Source organism: Mus caroli, unplaced genomic scaffold (assembly GCF_978045245.1).
Source record: "Mus caroli unplaced genomic scaffold, Mus_caroli_1 scaffold_13, whole genome shotgun sequence".
NCBI lineage: Eukaryota > Metazoa > Chordata > Mammalia > Rodentia > Muridae > Mus > Mus caroli.
The window spans coordinates 69,478,240-69,497,339 of NW_028227268.1; the positions used below are offsets into that span (position 1 = coordinate 69,478,240).

At 42.5% G+C, this 19,100-nt stretch overlaps 1 protein-coding gene across 5 annotated transcripts in view; it reads right to left on the bottom strand.

Moving 5' to 3' along the window:
• The window catches only part of Kif3a (kinesin family member 3A), a 36,820-nt gene that overhangs the window by 16,529 nt on the left and 1,191 nt on the right, over positions 1-19,100 (bottom strand). For all 5 annotated transcript variants that reach the window (XM_085830019.1, XM_021177116.3, XM_029483857.2 and 2 more), the window contains exons 2-9: positions 16,862-17,135; positions 8,695-8,839; positions 8,500-8,584; positions 7,837-7,942; positions 4,211-4,350; positions 3,515-3,712; positions 3,081-3,255; positions 383-478 (exon numbers count right to left, since the gene is read on the bottom strand). In XM_085830019.1, the coding sequence (XP_085686145.1) occupies positions 383-478; positions 3,081-3,255; positions 3,515-3,712; positions 4,211-4,350; positions 7,837-7,942; positions 8,500-8,584; positions 8,695-8,839; positions 16,862-17,135 (1,219 nt within the window). The remainder of the gene's footprint in view (positions 1-382; positions 479-3,080; positions 3,256-3,514; positions 3,713-4,210; positions 4,351-7,836; positions 7,943-8,499; positions 8,585-8,694; positions 8,840-16,861; positions 17,136-19,100) is intronic.

Sequence of the window (19,100 nt, forward strand, 5' to 3'; positions counted from 1 at the left end):
GAAAGGAATTCAAGGAAAACCTGTAATGCTCATTCAAATTTAGCTCTGGGGCATATGGCTTTTAACAACGAACACGTCCCTTGAAAAGAAATCCCACATTGTCCTAATCTCAAAAGCAAATAGGTAACTAACAAAGATGGAAAACTACCCAATGCTGTATCTACCACCACGGAGTTTTACAACTTAAAAATTTACAAGCGATGATATGGCATCCTAGTGGCAAGATAAACAACAAGTTTACAAGGTTAACCGCATGTAGCATGCACTCCCTGCTGGAACCACTACCTTCATTAAAAACAGCAAATCAAAAGTGGCCACTGCATCATCAGGGGGCAGCTCTAGCCAGTTCCAACTGGTTAGATAGAGCGTGAGCAAAACTTACCCCTTCTCTTTTTCCTTTTTTCTCCATCTTCTCCAAGTTCACCCTCCTCGTCATCCTCCTCTGACCCACTGATGTCAGAGCCTGACACTTCTTCCCCTTGGAGAGAAATTTAACAATGACTTTTAGTCTGTTACCACGCCATTATTGGCTATTTAGAAAACACCTATATCTGTTCTCTTCATTAAGTTTTTGTTGCACCAAATGCAAACTGAAAATCCATTTAAATGTTCTGGATAGTGTATCTGCTGTTTAAACTTAGAGATAGGGAAGGGCAGGTGGAGACTGCAGGATTCCTGGAGTTTGCTAACAAGCTAGCAATTCACTTGGTGAAGTCCAGGCCAGTGAGAGATCCTGTCTTCCCCTGGTCCCAAAAGGAACACCACCTGCACTGTCCTCTCGTCTCTAAGCCTGTGCACACGCAACCACACACACTATGCACACAGACATTTTATTTTGAGACAGGATCTCACTATGTCCTGTCTGGCCTGGGACTCACAGCACTTTGCCTGTATCTGTCTCCTGAGTGCTGGGATTAAAGGTGCGCACCTTCATGCCTACCTAAAAATTTTATTTTTACAGAACTGAAAGAGAAGTTAAATCTGATCCACTGTGAGCATAGCTTTAAGCACACACAAGGATCATGAACTAGCATTTGCTTTTTACAATTGTGATCTGAAGAGCTAGAGAGATGGCCCAGTGGGTAAGAGCACTGGCTGCTCTTCCAGAGGTCCTGAGTTTAATTCCCTGCAACCACATGGTGGCTCACAACCATCTGTAATGAGATCTGATGCCCTCTTCTGTCTGAAGACAGCAACTGTGTAATCACATACATATAAAATAAGTAAATACACTTTAAAAAAAACTTTTTTAAAAATTTAAAAAATAAAATTGTGGGGGCTGGAGAGATGGCTCAGTGGTTAAGAGCACCGACTGCTCTTCCAAAGGCCCTGAGTTCAAATCCCAGCAACCACATGGTGGCTCACAACCATCTGTAATGATAACTGAATCTCTTCTGGGGTGTCTGAAGACAGCTACAGTGTACTTACATATAATAAATAAATAAATAAATCTTTTATAAAAAATTCTGATCATTTTGGGGAGCATTTTCTCCTGTTTTCTGCCAAAGATTTCTACCTTTGTTTTGAATTTTATGTACATGGGTGCTTACATGGCTGTAAGCCACTGTGTAGGGACTAAAAATATGAAAGCTGGTCCTGTAGGAAAGCAGCTACTGAGCCATCGCTCTAGCCCTGACATTTATGTTTTTAAAAAGTCACAAGTCTTTGGAAGCTACTGAGTGAGACTCTATATCAAAAAGATAAAGAGAACAAACAGTCATAAACTGTAATTTCACACAGGGTCTCACTGGAGGGAAACAGGCAGAGTCTGAGTAGCCTGCAGGTTGGTGAGTGGTTCTGACTCGGCATTTTCTGGGCTCAATAACAAGACTCTGATGTGAGTGATGCCACACATGGGCAGATGGAAACCCTCTGTACTATACAAATTTTGACATGCCTCAAATAATTTTAAAATAATTTATAAAATTATTATTTTAATGCTTTTGCCTACATTTTATTGTTTATGATCATTCTATTAACTAGATCATAAAATCAAGAGCACAGGGTCAGAAGGACACAATAAAGTGAAGTCTGTCACAAACAACATGACTGCCGGTCGGCATGACTGCCTTTGGGCACATACATGCCCAGCCCCATCTGCACAAGGACTTGACCATGTGTGTATCCAATGTGCAGTCACACCATTCACACGAACCAAGAGGTGCAGCAACTCACACCGGAAAAGAGGAATAGATACACAAAAGAGTGTGGAGGCAGGATGAATCCTAGTGATCTAAGCTAGAGAGAAATTCTAACAAGGCCCTGCACAGAAGAGCCCTGAGTCCTTACACTGTGAACAAGCCCAACACAGAAGCACAAACAATGCACAATTTTTTTTCCTTATGTGGGGTGCCTAGCAGAGTCAAATGTCAACTTTTATCATGTACATTTTATCTATAAAGATATGAAAAATAAGTGAATCATCAAAATAAAGGCATGTGCTCAGCACTAACTGGGGCGTGAAGTATCTCAGAAACAAACTGGCTATAAATGCCACCTAGTGGCCATTTACAGATGGCCAGTTCCATTATCTGCGAGGCAGTTCTCTCTGCTTTTTCTCGGCATCTGGCTTTTCCCCAGACACATTGGCAGCAGGTTGGCCTCTCTGGGTTTCCCCAAGACTCTAAAGGCTGGGTCTACAGGCCCTTCACACAGGGAGCTAATACCAGCCACAGCTCTTGTGGATGGTGTGGGAGTGTCTGGAAGTGACCAGGAAGTTCCTTACCACATTCACTTGGGACATCAACCTGGAAAACATTTTCTTAGAAAATACATATTCCTCGGAAATATTACTTTCAAATATCAATGTTAGGGGCCAACAAATGGCTCAGCAGGCAGTATATTTGCCATGCAAGCCTGACATCAACTTGGGACCTAGAATCAGAGTGCCAAGAGAGAACTGGCTCCCACAGGTATCCTCTGACCCAAATGCACTGTGGCCTGTGGGTGCTTGCACTCACACATGTCCAACACACAGAGCGATACTTTAAATATCAATGTCAGAGGCTATTGCTTGACAGGAAGCAAATGCTGTGGTCCCCAGCCCGCCTCAGCTGACAGTAATCTTTGTGAGAAGTTACCTTCCTCAAGCTTTTTCTTCAGCTCTTCTATTTCTTTCTGAAACTGGCGGAGCAGAGCATCCTTTGGGTCTTCATTGATTCTCGCTTTGTTTTTAATGTTCTTGGCACGGTTGGCATACCGCAAGGTGCTAATAGTTTCATCATAATTATAATCTGCTGGCCCAATATTTGCACACTGTTGAATTAGAAATGTAAATCATTCTACAGTTCTAACACCGCCGTTACCAAACACACTTGAAGCACACATATGAATTGGCCTTCTTGAAATTGGCATCAGTCATAGAGGTGTGGAAATGATACAAGCATGGCAATTACTTACACAGTGTATGACACAGGAAGAGGGACTGATCTGTGAGGTGCTACTCACGCCAATGATGGGCATTAGTTAGGATCTTAAGTCTGCCTTCTGTGAACTAACCGCCCTGCCATCTTACCATCATGGTTTTTGAGTTCCCTCCTAAGGAATCCTGCAGGAGACGTGTCAGTTTGGAGTTCCGATATGGCACGTGAGTGCTTTTTCCATCCACCAAGGCAGAAATAACGTTGCCCAGGGTAGACAATGAAAGGTTGATTTTGGTAGCTTCCTTGAGGCGCTGTCCTGTGGCTCCAGTTTTTGCTTGTCTTTCTGACCCCTAACAATAAACAGACCAAAAAAAGGGCCTAATTTTTTTAAATTATTTTTTTATAATTGTGCTTTTTCTAGTCTGTTTTTTTGTTTTTTGTTTTTGTCGAGACAGGGTTTCTCTGTATAGCCCTGGCTGTCCTGGAACTCACTTTGAAGACCAGGCTGGCCTGGAACTCAGAAATCCACCTGCCTCTGCCTCCCAAGTGCTGGGATTAAAGGTGTGTGCCACCACCGCATGGCTCTGTTTTTTTTTTAAAGTAATTTAAAATATCTCATATGACATCTGAAATTCACTTCAAAATAAAGAGGGAAGAAGTGAGTAAGAATAGACAAAAAAAGCCTGGCGAGGGATTGACAGATGTTGATGGTGTGTGACATAATGATACTTTTAGATATCCCATAATAATAAGCACTTTGAAATTTCATGTAACCATACCTCTGAGTTAATTTTTATTAACAGGCAAATGGACCCCAGAGAAGAACTTAAGTAGCATCTGGTACTTACAGCCAGATCCACAAGGTGGAGCTTGCCCATCCTGACGTGCATGTTCCCGTCCACGCCTTTCTCGCTGCACTCTATAGTGATTGTAAAGATGGCGTGGGATCGGGAGCTGTGCTCGTTCATATTCGTCGCACCAACAGAACCTTTAACAAAGAAAAGAAACCTTAACAATGTTAATGCAATGCCTTTATGTTACTTTGTTTGTTAGGACAGGGTGTGCTATAGCTCAGGCAACCCTTAAACTTTGGTCTCCTACCTCTACCTGTTGACTACCACCATGCCTATCTTATGCAGTGCTGGGAGCTGAGCAAGGGCTTTATGCGTGCTAAGTCAGCACGGTACCACCTGAGCTATCCTCAGCCCAGAGAGTAGCTTAACTAATTAAATACCCAGAACATTTAAAATGCGTCGTTTCATCACAGTCAAGGCCACTGATTATATCTATTAACCACAGGTTGTGTTTGGCCATTGTATACTTCTTTTATAATTCACACCATAACCAAAGAATCTGTAAAGTACTAACATTATAACATAATCACAGCATAAAATTCTGTACTTCACTCCAAAATACTACAATTTAAAGATTGTAACTATCTATGAAACTGAACATAGTAGTGTCTACTTAAGAGCCTAAAGCAGGAGGGCATGTCAACTCAGGTGACCCAGGCCACCTCAGCAACATAGCAAGACCTTCTCTATTGGGGAAAAAAAAGATTACATCACAAAAAAACAAAAAAACCACGCTCTGCCAGTGCCAGACAAATACAGAAGTGGATGCTCACAGCCAGCTAGAGAAAGGACCCAAGGAGCTGAAGGGGTTTGCAGCCCTATAGGAGGAACAACAATATGACCTAACCAGTACCCGAGAGCTCCCGGGGACTAAACCACCAATCAAAGAAAACACATGGTGGGACTCATGACTCTAGCTGCATATGTAGCAGAGGATGGCCTACTCGGTCAGCAATGGGAGGAGAGGCCCTTGGTCCTGTGAAGGTTCTATGCCCCAGTGTAGGGGAATGCCTGGGCCAGGAAGCAGGAGTGGGTGGACTGGAGAGCAGGGGAGGGGATAGGGGATTTTTGGAGGGGAAACTAGGAAAGGGGATAACATTTGAAATGTAAATAAAGAAACTATCTAATAAAAGAAAAAAAAGGTATTTAGATACAAAAAAAAAAAACAAAAAAAAACCAACAACAACAACACCCTGCTGATGACTCAACCCTCCTTAGAGAATTATGTTTGGGACTCCAAACTACAGAGTGACATGCACACACGCATCAGGTGTTGCAGGGAAAATCAGTGCAATACCGTTTAAAAGGGTGAGAAGCAGGAAGACCCGGTACAAGGCTGTCACTCTACTCTGGGAGAGCTAAGTTACTAAGCAGCCACTGAAGACATGAGGCAGATCTACATCCATTAACATCAAAAGAGGCCAACACCACAGGAACTTTTCACGACACTAAGATCTGGGCCTGATGGCACATGCATGCCTTGAATCCCTGCGCTCAGGAGGCAGAAGCAGGTGCATCTCTGTGAACCTGCTTCATCTACTATCAAGTTCTAGGCCAGCCAGAGCTATGTGTGAGACTGTGTCTAAAAACAAAAACAAACATTTTAACACATGCTAAAACAGGATAGAGGTTCACTTTTGTAATTCTAGTATATAGGAGACTGAGGCAGGAGGATTACAAGTTTGAGGCTATCCTGGGCAAGATAGCTCTGTCTGGCCTAAAACTCCTATGTGGACAACATTGGTTTCAAATTCAGAGGTCCACCTGCCTCTACCTCCTAAATACTTATATTAAAGGTATAAGCCATTATACCTGGTAAAATGTTTCTTTTCTAGAAGAAAAATCTAAAACAATTACTAGAAAGTGAAAATGTTATTTAATTTTGCTTTTCTTTTCAACAGGAGTGAAACAGTATAGATTCCGGCTAATTCAGACTGAGAGCCTAGGTTCACTCCCTCATCCTATCACCACGTGGCAATTCTATGACCTTAAAGATGGCATTTTTTTTTTTTTTTTTTTTTTTTTGGTTTTTCGAGACAGGGTTTCTCTGTGTAGCCCTGTCTGTCCTGGAACTCACTTTGTAGACCAGGCTGGCCTCGAACTCAGAAATCCGCCTGCTTCTGCCTCCCGAGTGCTGGGATTAAAGGCGTGCACCACCACGTCCGGCTAGAGATGGCATTTAAACTATGTCTCACTCTCCCAAATCACCATGGACTCCAGGGAAGACTAAGCAATAAGCAATCATTCCCATAAAGCACACATCAAAAGCACCTCCTACTCCCTGAGTGTTCAGTCAAAGTGCTACCAAACTTTTAACTTGCCCAGTAGTGGTGATGGTGGCACACGCCTTTAATCCCAGCACTCACAGGCAGAGGCAGGCAGATTTCTGAGTTTGAGGCCAGCCTGGTCTACACAGTGAGTTCTAGGGCAACCAGGGCTACACAGAGATACCTGTCTTGAAAACAAAACAAAACAAAACAAAAAATTAACTAGCAAAACTACTTCAAAGACTGGCCCTTAGAGACTGGAGAGCTTGGTGGTACATGTATTTAATACCAGCATTTGGGAGGTAAAGGCAAGAGGATAGAGAAAGCCTGTCACAAACAAACAAACAGGCTGGAGAGATGCCTCTGCAGTTACAGAGTGTTGACTGTTCTTCCAGCAGACTTGGGTTTGGTTCCCAGAACCCACATAACTCATCACAACTGTCTGTAACTCCAATTCCAGGAGATCTGATGCCCTCTTCTGTCCTTTGTGGGCACTGCATACATGTGGTGCACTTACATACATGCAGGCAAAACATTCATACACATAAAGGAAGGGCTGGCGAGATGGCTCAGCCTGTAAGAGCACTGACTACTCTTCTGAAGGTCCTGAGTTCAAATCTCAGCAACCACATGGTGGCTCACAAACACCCGTAATGAGGTCTGATGCCCTCTTCTGGTGTGTCAGAAGACAGTTACAGTGTACTATGTATAATAATAAATAAATCTTTGGGCCGGAGCAAACAGGGACTGAGCAAGCCAATTGACTGGAGTGAGCAGGGTTGACTGAGCAAGTAGGGCTGATCGGAGTTGACCGGAATGAGCAGAAGTCCTAAAAATTCAATTCCCAACAACAACATGAAAGTTTACAACCATCTGTACAGCTACGGTGTACTAACATACATAAAAATAAATAAATAAATCTTTTAAAAAATACACATAAAATAAAAAAAAATTTTTAAAAGATTGGTACTAATGAAAAGAAACTTAATCAGTATGAAAAACAATCTGTGCTACTGTTCATTCAGATATATTCCCCAGATAGTAATAAAATGAGTGGACTTAAAACAAAAAAATTTGCCAGGCAGTGGTGGCATATGCCTTTAATCCCAGCACTCAGGAAGCAGAGGTAGGTGGATCTAGGTGAGTTCAAGACCAGTCTGGTCTACAGAGCAAGTTCCAAGATAAACAAGGCTACCCAGAGAAACACTGTCTCCAAAAAACAAAACAAAACCAATAACTAGTAATAATAAAATAAAAGACTAAACTTCAACCTCTATAGGGCAAAAGCCATTTTATCTGCTTCTTCACCAGCACTCAGACAGGCGTCCCATCACGGTAACACAGCACACTTACGGTTCTTGTGGCCTAGAGTCATGATTCTATCCATGTCATCAGCGTTGTTGACTACATATGCTGATAAATCTTTGATATATACTCCCACATCAGGCCTTTCTTTAACCTAAAATACAAAAGTCATGCCTAAGACTTTTATAACAGTAAGCGTTCCAGATACTCAGAGTATCCACTGTTACACACGGGATATATGGTAGGGTATAGTTATGAACCACACCTCCACTCACAGAGGTGATAAAGCCTAAGAACATACAAGGGAATCCCGCACACAAAATTATTTGTAATGGGGCCATGAAGAAAATATAGGACAGTCCAAGAAAAGAATTCATGGTTCTCTCCTTCTACCCTGTGGTCTCAGGGATCAAACTCAGGTGCTCAGGCTCAGCAGCAAGGCTCAGCGGCAAGGCTCAGCGGCCAGCCCCAGCGGCTAGCCCCTTTACCTGCTGAGCACTTGGGAATGGATTCAGGGACAAGCTGGTGGAAGGAACAGGGTATCCATCACAGTTCTCACCTGACTCAGCAGCCACGCTTTGGTGACTTATGCTCAAACGGGACTGCACTGACATATGCAGTGGGTTTTAAAAGCACCTTTTGTAGAAAAAGAACCTTAATTTGGCAGACATTCTATTCCGATTTTTATTTTAACTCTAATTCCATCCTTACCTCTAACCTCTGGGTCTGATCTTTACCCAAAAGGTCTCGAACTTCTTCATTATATATCTCCAAGTATGACACTCGAACCAAAAACCTGTAAGGACAATGGTGGAACACTCAATGTCTGAAAGGTGGTTATAATTTCCATGCCTCTAGGTCTTTCCAGTTGGAACCTCTCACTATTAGGAAACGAAGCACTCTTACCTTGTGTCGCCCTCTGCTTTTGCGATGTGACCAAATATGTGAGCAAATGAGTTCGGGATGACCCCTCTGAGCCCTGGTACTGCTCGAACGCCTTCCATGGTGAAAGTCTTGCCTGTCCCAGTCTGTCCATATGCAAAGATGGTCCCTGAAAATGGTGCAGACCGTTGGTTACTTCTGGAGTCTGATTAGGCTTCTGACACTGTTATGTAACATATTCCCTGAATTAAAACTGCATTCCACACCCGGGCACAATGGCACAGATCTATAATCCCAGCAGTAGACAGGAAGAGGTGGGAGGTCACTGCAAGTTTGAGGGTAGCCTGGGCTATATGGGACATTCTAGGGCAGCCTGGGCTACATAGTAAGACTCTATCTTTAAAAAATTAAAAACATTCTAGTATAGTCTCAGCATGTACAACAGGTGTTATGCAAATAAGCCAAGTACTGTTAAAGCAGCACGACCAACAAAACACTCCTGATAATCTTTAGAAAGCATCCTCAGCCCTAATGCCAAATGCTTACATGTCTGGGCATGGTGAGAGGCAAAGGGGTTTCTGAGATTTTGAGGCCAGACTGGTCTACATAGTGAGTTACAGGCTGGCCAGGGCTACACAGTGAAATCCTGTCTCAAAAAAATAGAAAAGAAAAGACAGGACAGGACAGAAGAGAAGAGAAAGAAAAAGAAAAGAACAGAAGAGAAAAGAAAAGAAAAGAAAATTCATGTTGTAATTAATTCTGCAAAAGACTGCAGCGCAGACCTCAGAGCAGGAGCAGTGGTCTGAGCCCATCACACCTGGAACTCTTTAGCCATTTGACCTTAGGTTAACTTCCCAGAGATAACACAAGAGAGAGATGACTTGTTCCACACATCAACAGTAAGAATCAAACGAAGCTACTAACATCAAGTAATCAACACATAGCTGGTTGAGAATATTGATAAAATGGTATTTTCTTCTTTTTAATCCTAAAATAACTCACTATTTTAAAAGAAACTGTCTAAAGTAGCAGTTGTAAAATACTATTAACTAGAAAAGTGATCATTACTATAGGCAACTGGTTATGACTCATATTTCTTAAATGTACCTACCCATTTAACAAGTACTCCCCACACATACCTAAGCATGACATGGGACCAGGCACCAAGGACAAAAATACAAACCCTGGTCTTATGGTGGAGAAACAAATCGAGACAGAAGTACGAACATAAACCAGGCAGGGGGTGGCAGAGAAGGAAGAAGAGAGGTCAAGAAATTCTCTCCACAAGAGGAGAGCTTACACTAAGATGCAAAAGGTCCAAGAACCAGAAGGTGGCGAGGAGGACGGAGGGAGACTCCTAGGAACTGAAGACCCAGGACGGGAGAAAGAGATGGAAACTGAGGATGGACCCACAGAGAGCAGAGACTCAAAGGACCCTGATCACACTAGCTCACGGTGAAGCCAGTGTGACCATCCTGTCAGAGCTGCGGCCTCCAGATCACTGTGGCGCCAAGTGCCAGGACACTGTGGAGACGTGGCCAGTTACAGAGCTGGAGTGGCTGGCCAGGACTCTGCAGAGTGGCCCTGAATATGGATGACAGGTTCTGAGAGACGACAGTATGGCATCCCAGCACCCCGGTTTCAATGCATTGGGCTCTGACGGGGACAGCTGCACTGAGAATGCTCTGCACACACTACACTGGATTCCATCAGAGAGGTCTATACTTTGCTGTTGATTTTGCTGTGAACCTAAACTGAACTAAAAATACAGTCTATTATTATTTCTTGACGTAGGGTCTTGCTATGTTTCCCAGGCCAATCTTGAACTCCTGGCTTAGGGGATCTTCCTATCTTGGCCTTCCAAGTAGCTGGTATAGGCATGCATCACTGAATCTAACCAACACTATTTTAAAACAGGTAAAGATTAGTAACTACCCTTGCAAACCCTAAACATTACACCAAGATTACATTAGTATTGGAGAATGAATTGCACTGTATTCCATCATTCCTAAGTATTATCTCTTCCAAATTGTCCTACACTTACCACAATTTCTAGAGTCAGCACAAGACAATGGAAAATAGGTACAAACTCCTAATAGTCAAACACCACTTGTAGTGGCTATTCCTGGTTGTCAACTTGACTATATTTGGAATGAACTACAATCCAGATTTGGAAGGTTCCCCAGTGACCCTAATCTGGAGGCTGGGAGATACAAGTTTCTGACCTGGATCTCGGCATGGAGATCTTGAGGCATAGTGGTTATAAATTCCAGAAGATTAAGACAGGGAGATTTCCGAGTTCAAGGTCATCTGGGATTAAAGTTGTGGTGGTACACACCTTTAATCTGAGCTACACCTTCTGCTGGAGACTACATAAGGACATTGGAAGAAGGAATGCTCTCTTTCTCTCTCTTCTTCACCTGCTTGCCCTGTGGGTCTGAGCAATTGCTAGATCCTTGGACTTCCATTCACAGCCGCTACTGACCATTGTTGGGAGTTGGACTGCAGGCTGTAAGTCATCAATAAATTCCTTTACTATATAAAGACTACCTATAAGTTCTGTGACTCTAGAGAACCCTGACTAATATACCATTCTTCACAGTATTTATTCTGTTAACTCAAAATTACAGCAGGAACACTTTTGATTCCAAGCAAGATTGATTATCAAGGACTGTATTAGCCATCCTGGTTAGAATTGAAAGTAGAAAAAAAAAACCCCTGAAAGCAACAGTTTTCAAAACAATTAGTTAAAAAAACAATCTAATTCAGGTGTGGTAGCATACACCTGTAGCACCAGCAGACAGGAGGCAGAGGCAGGTGGCTCTCCGTGATTTTCAAGGCCAGCCTAGTCTACACAGTGAGTTCTAGGATAGCTAGGGCTATGTAGAGAGAAAAACAAAAAAACAAATGAAATTCAGGTGTCCATGTTCCTGACACCCTGAGGAAACTCTCTTCTGCTGAAAGCCAGGAACTGGCCGGGGCCTTGGTGGGTGTACGAGTGGGAGGCTTCTGCAGGCTCTTCAGTCTCGCCTGAGGACTGAGGCTGGGCCTCACTCACCCGGATTCCTCCGCCTACAGCAGCCAGGCTAATGCCTCCTGCATGGGGTCAAACACAGAGCTTGGCAAAGAACAAACCCAAGTCATAGAACCAGAGAGGGACACAGATAGAGAACAGCTGACTTCCTATGGGATCCCCAGAACGACACCAGAGTCTGAGGAGAGGGCTGCAGAGAGAGCATGGTCCTTTGGTGGCGGAGCCTCCTTAATTGTCTAGCTGAGTTGTTGGAGTGAAATTTATGTGCACTGTGCAAAGATTATGCTTACATTACTCAAATGCAGATAATCCCAAACCAGAAAGAATAACTTCACAATAAAAAAGTCACCAAGATAACAAAAAATCCTAACCATCTCTACTTCTCACAGAGCTCCAAAATGTAAGGAAGAAATGGGAAGCACAGCAAGGTAGTCCACATGTTTACTAACCCCAGCACTGAGTTCAAGGCCAACCAGGGTGCAGAGTTAAACCCTGTCTAAAAGAAAGGGGTGGGGGTAGGGCTGGAGAGATGGCTCTGCGGTTAGGAACACTGACTGCTCTTCCAGAGGTCCTTCAATTCCCAGCAACCACATGGTGGCTCACAACCATCTTCTGGTGTGTCTGAAACATACATAAACTTTTTTTTTTAATGTTTTTTAAAAAGGCAAATTCTGAAAATGTACTCAGAGATTTCTCAATAATTGATAGAAGAGCTGAACACACCAGCAAACCAACTGACTAAAAGAGGTTAACACCTCTGCTCCAACAGCAGAACACACAACCTTTTCAAATATACATAAAGCATTTAATGATAAATTACATTCCAGGAAAGAAACAAGTCTCCATAAACCTCATAAGACTCTAATCCCATGAAGTAGGTTTGCTAAAGTGAAAATTTGGCAAGAATCTAAAGAAGAACCTCTGGGACAACCTCAAGACATCTAATAACACACACAGGGAGAGGGTCAGAGGCCACCAAGGCGCTGAGGACGGACCGGTCAACTGGTAAAATGCTTGCCACACAGGACCTGAATTCAATCGCAACATAAAAAGCCAGAGGTGATGGCAATGCTTGGATCAAGCACTGGGCAGGTGTGGGCAGAGGGTCCCAGGCACACGGACACACACATGAAGGTGCAAATACATAAATGTGCACGAACACACACACACACACACACACACACACAGAGTAAAACAGAAAGCACTCTGAAATGGGTGTAAGTGAAATCATGGTCTGTATATGGAAGTCTTTTAGATGACACTGAAGCAGTGGGGGCGGGGCATGTCACTAAACTTCTCTATGGGAAGGGTGAAAAGTCTCCAAACCCTGACCCCAGTTCCCACCTTAAAAAAACAGAGGTGAGGCATAGCAGGGCGGCATGCCTTTAATCCCAGTACTTGGAAGGCAGAAGAGTCTCAGTTCTAGGCCAGGTTGGTCTACATAGCAAGTTCTAGGACAGCCTGGGCTATATAAAGTCCATTTCAAATAAACAAACAGAAAATAAAGCAGAAAGAGCAAATCCAAAGTCAGAAAAAAGAAGCAAATAAAATCATAGCAACAACAACAAAAAGGACAGAAAATATGAGACAACACAAGAAAAGTGAAAAATAGCCAAAGTATAAACTTCTAGTCAGCCCAGCCAGGGAAGGGAAGGCTCGGGTCATCACGAAGGGGTGAGAAAGGTTATTGGAGCTTCCAGAACAGAGAAACCCTTCTTGATTAAAATGACAACTGTTGCCTTTAATTCCGGCATGCAGAGGCAAGGCAGGTGAATCTCTGTGAGTCCCACGACAGCCTGGTCTACAGAGTGAGTTCCAGGACAGCCAGGAAATGGAGGGAGAGTCCCTGTTTCAAACAAACAAGCAGAAAATAAAACAGAGACAAAGCCAAAGAGAAATGACACAGAGGAACCCTGTCTCAAAAAACCAAAAGAGAAAGAAAGAAAACAAGCTAGCATCATCCTGATACGTAAACTAGAAAAAGACATTTCCAGAAAACTCTGTTTTATCTCTCTCGTGAACACAAAATTTTAAATAATAATTTGGCAAATCAAACGTAACAATATTTGATAGAACAATAAAGTGACAAAGCTGGCGTCATGTATAAAAACCTAGTGACAAACTTCAAAAGAACAAAACTGCATTTGAAAATATGTAATATTACATTCCTGCAAGAAAGGACAGACAGACAGATAAGCAAAACAAACACCTGTGAGCAAACTGAACTAGAAGAGAGGTGCTTCTTCAGTCTGGCTGAGAATGTGTGTGGGAACCTACAGCTAACATGAGATTCACAGTCAAAGCAGGAGCAGGACACTTGCTCTCTCCAATTATGCTCTACATTTATTGAATTTTCTGGCGAGGGTTTCAGGCAACAAAAGTAGATTAAAGGCAAAAGACTGCAAAGAAAAGTAAAAACTGTCTTTACTGGCAGACAATGTAATTATGCATGTAGAAAATCCTGGAGAATTTTTTTTTTTAAAGCATAAAGGTCTAGATTTTGATTTCCACCCCCTAACCCGGGGCAAACACTAAAATGTGACAAGAATTGTTAAGTTTAGCAAGGTTGCAGAAATGAGGTCGATATGAGACAGCACTTTGTGTCTTTGGGATGCTAATACCAAAATGATGGTAACAGATGCTGGCAAGGGAACGGAGAAACTGGACCGCTCACATTGCTGGTAGGAATGTGAAATGGTGATGTCACTGTGAAATACACGTTGGCAGTTCTTCAAAAGGTCAAAGAAAGTAACCCCATGACTCAGCAACTCTACTCCTAGGTGTGTATGTTCAGAAAAGCTAAAAGCTTGTACAAGAATATGCTAAACATTACTCCTAATGGTTAGCTAGAAAGTAACCACAGCCCAAATGTTCAACAGAGGAATGTACAAACAAAAAGTATCTATACACGGGAATACTACTGGGTGATGACATGAATGAATAAATGAATGAATGAATGAATGAATGAGTGAGTGAATTGAATACTGATACACTCTACATAAGAATGAGCACAGGAAACACTGTGCTTAATGAAAGAAGTCAGATAAAAGACTGCAGAATGTGAGCCACTTTTATGAAATGCCAGAGCAGGAAACTCCATCAGAGCAGTGGTGTTGAGTGGACTGAAGTGACTGAAACCTAGATTCCCTCTTGAGTTGCTGGAAACAGTCTAACAGCAGGAGGTGGTGGCAGTCTGTACCCCGAGATCCACTGGAACATATTAATCCTACACTGTAAACAATGACTGGATTGATGTCACTTAAATTTTTAACTTAATAAAAATTATTTAAATATCAAATGTATTTCTGTGTATTAATAACAATACTTAATTCCAATATAAAATTATGCAGAGAATTCTATTCATGACAAAATGCCAAGAAGTTGGCAAGAGAGATGGCTGAGTAGGTAAGACATTGAGTTTGATTTCAGGAAGGCAGGAATGACTCCCACAAGTGTCTTCTGATTGCTACGTGAATACCATGCTGGGGCTCACATGTTCCCCCATAAGGAATTTCTTAAGTTCATAAGAATAATGTAAAACTATTAAAAGAAGTGAAAGAGTTTAAGCGAGCAAGACATAGTCATGGTAATGAAATGGAAGACTCAATACTCTCTGTCAATCGAGGATTTAAACACTATTTTATACTCAGAGATCTGCCTGCCTCTGCTCCCAAGTGCTGAAATCAAAGGCACAATGCTGGAACAACTGGAGATACACACACACACATACACACACACACACACACACACACACACACACTCTTACCATTTGACAATCCAGTTTCTAGGTAGGTATCCAAGACAAAATTTACATCTTTACAAAGGCATTTACCATATGACAATCCAGTTTCTAGGTAGCTATCCAAGACAAACTTTACATCTTTACAAAGGCATACATCAGCATTATTTATCAAACAAAAATCTAGACTTCAATCCACTGGTAAACGAGCAGCGTGTTACACACATACAATGGAATACAGTTCAGAAGTGGAGGCTAGAGAAACAGGAAGGAGTTCAAGAGTTTAAGGATAGCCTTAACTACTAACAAATTTAAGGTTATTTAACCTGGATTATATGAGACCCTGACTCAATAAAGCAACACAATTTAGCAGTTAAAACACACATACATACACAATAAACTAGGTGCAGTGGCAAGCAACACAATTCAGCAGTTAAAACACACACACACACACTCTCACACTCTCTCTCTCTCTCTCTCTCTCTCTCTCTCTCTCTCTCTCTCTCTCTCTCTCTCTCAGCACCTGGAGGCAAAGGCAGGAAGATAGGGAGACCTCTTGAGGTCAGCCTGATTTACAAAAGACAGCCAGAGCTACAGAGAGAAATCATCTTTAAAAAAAACAAAACAAAACCAACCATCCAAAATAAAATAAAATAAGATAGGGGCTGGAGAGATGGCTTGGCAATTAAAAGCCTTTACACTCTTCCACAGGACCTAGATACAGTTCCTAGAACCCACATGGTGGCTCACAAATCCAAAGCCTTCTTATGGCCTCGGAGGGCACCAGGCACGCACATGGTCCACATTACTTACAGGCAAACACTCACTCATACACATATATAAGAATACACCTTTTTTTTTCTCAAGTCACAAAGTTACTGATGAAGTCAGGTAAGTTCAAAACATTACACAAAGAGAAATAAACCCGCTTTTTAAAAGGTAGCATTTTATGGGCTGGAGAGGCGGCTCAGGAGTTAAGAGCAGTGGCTGCTCTCTTGAGGCCCCAGGTTGGATTCTCAGCACCAACCCTACATGGTCGCTCAGAACCCTGGAACTCCAGTCCCAGGACTGCCCACCCTCTCTGACTTCCACTGTAAGCATGTGGAACAAGCACAGACCTACATGAAGGCAATATACTCCTACACATAAGATGGCATTTTGTGATGTCATTTAAATGCATTTTTAAAAGGACAAAACTACAGTGATGCGATGGCAGGTCAATGGATGCAGGTGGGGGCTGCAAGAGGGTGGAAAGGAACGCTGGAGGATGACATCAGTGTTCTAGAACAGGACCTGGGTGAGGCCTCACAACCATCTATGTTACCATAGCTCATCAAGCTGTAGTTGCGATATGGAAATTACCGATTTTACCGGGCATTACTTATGCAACAATAAAAGCAAGCTGCACAGTCACTCACCATTGTAGCCTTCCAGAACAGAATCAATAATTGGTCTTGCAGTTAAGTTATACACATCAAGTTGTTTACTTTCTGGTCCAAAAACAGTATCGAAAGTAAACGTCTTTGGAGGTTCGTTGGAGGAATCGGTCTTATGGACGGTGATAGTTCCCCTCATTTCATCCACGCTGACGGCCTGTCTATAGCACATTGACTTCTCTCTTTCATTGAGAGGCCGGCACCTAACCACCACCTTCACGTTATCGCAGCTTTCCGGCTTCTCCGACTTATTGATCTGGTGGAGACAGTGTTTACAAAGAGTGAAAAGAACATTCCTTTTGCTCTAAATATAGTAAGAAAAGTCTACTTCTCCACCCCAGCATCCTGGATGTGCTAAGACTTGACAAGCCTCGGATAGATGCGATTCAAGGTCTCTACATATGCAGGAAGGGTTTATAGGTATACAGACGGAGACTGTTTCTTTTGCAGTACAAAAGAGGGAAGACAAAACTAATTTACATCGGAAGCAAATGCTTTAAGTGGAGAAAATGAGCGAGTATACAAGGCATTAGCTCAACATCCACAACACCTGAAGCTCCTGCCTGGAAAAACAAACAAACAAACACACACACAAACAAAAAAAAAACCCACACGTGAAGTGCTTGACAAGCTTTACTAAGAATTTATGAGGTCGGACTGGAGCGATGGCTCAGTGGTTAAGAGCACTGGCTGTTCTTCCAGAGGTCCTGAATTCAATTCCCAGCAACCACATGGTGGTTTACAACTGTCTGTAATGGGATCGGATGCACTCTGAAGATAGCTACAGTGTACTCATATAAATAAAATAAATAAATCTTTTTAAAAAAAATCTATGAGGTGAAGCCCAGTACTGCGGTACATACCTTTGATACTAGAACTCCTGAACTCTTGGAGGCAGAGGCAGATGGATCTCTGTGAGTTTGTGACCAGCTTATATAATATAGTGACACCTTGTCTCTTGCTCTCCCATGACATCTAATTTCATTTCCTAGAATGCATCTGTAAGATTTTTACCATGTGATACCTCCATATACAGCTTTCCTCTCCACCCAAGACAAGTTAAGGACAGAGAAGGCCAATGACATACAGAGAAAAATGTCTTATGAACGTTTATATAAAGTTTTGATTGTCAAAATTTTACATGACAAAGAACCTAGGATTGTCATCAATATGTTTCTCTCCAGTTTGGCCTTCATCACCCTAGGCTAGGTAACATCACCTGGGCCTGCGTTCGTCGCCTACCTCCGTTCGCTCCTGAATCTAATGAAACCGCCCTTCCGTCTGCCCTCTTACATGATGGTATAAACACAAATCAAATCACATTATTCCCCAATGTAAAAATTTCCCCAGATGACAAGCCAAACATGTTTAGGAGGTACAGAAAAGCCTCTAGGCCTTACCAAATACTCTTCCTCCTCTCATCGAGTTTCGTCATCTTGTCTTCCCTGCGGACTTCCCTCGAGTCCTTCTGCCTACAACATTCCTCATGCCCTTCTTCACTTAGGTGACATCTATCTATCCTTCAGTTTTCAGCTCAGCAGCCACTTCCCATGGGAACGCTTCTCTGACTAGGTCAGATGCTATTTTTTTATTTAGACTCTGAGAGAGAGCTTTTAAAGAATACATTTTGACTCTGGGCTGCTCCTTGACTGATGTCTGTCATGGTATATTCATCTGAGATCCAAACAAGGAATCAAGGGTCTGAATTCAACCCATAGAATCCTTTTATTTGCCTCAAAGTATTTTTGTTTTGCTCTGATACTGGGTTCCATGAAGCACAGGGCAGCCTAGAATTCTTTATGAAGCCAAGGATAGCTTTGAACTTGAGACAGGATTTCTATGTGTAGCCTTGGCTCTCCTGGAACTTACTCCATAGACCAGGCTAGCCTTGAACTCACAGACATCCGTCAGCCTCTGCCTCCCAAGTGCTGGGTTTAAAGGTGCCACCACTGCTCGACCAACCTTAAACTCTAAATCCTCCTCCCTCAACCTTTCAAAGTGTTGGCCAGCTGGCTCAAAGCATTCTTAAGTATTTTAGTCAGCTGCTAAAACTGAGAAACTTCACAAATATAGCAATTTAAGTCTTTTGAAAACAAAAGTAGATCTGTTATCTGTAGGCCAGCATTCCTTTATGGAAACCTTTTCCAATTCATCAGATCCAATTTCTGCCATATGCAGATTACCCACTTCATTTATTAAGGCTGTCTTTTCTCTGTTAATG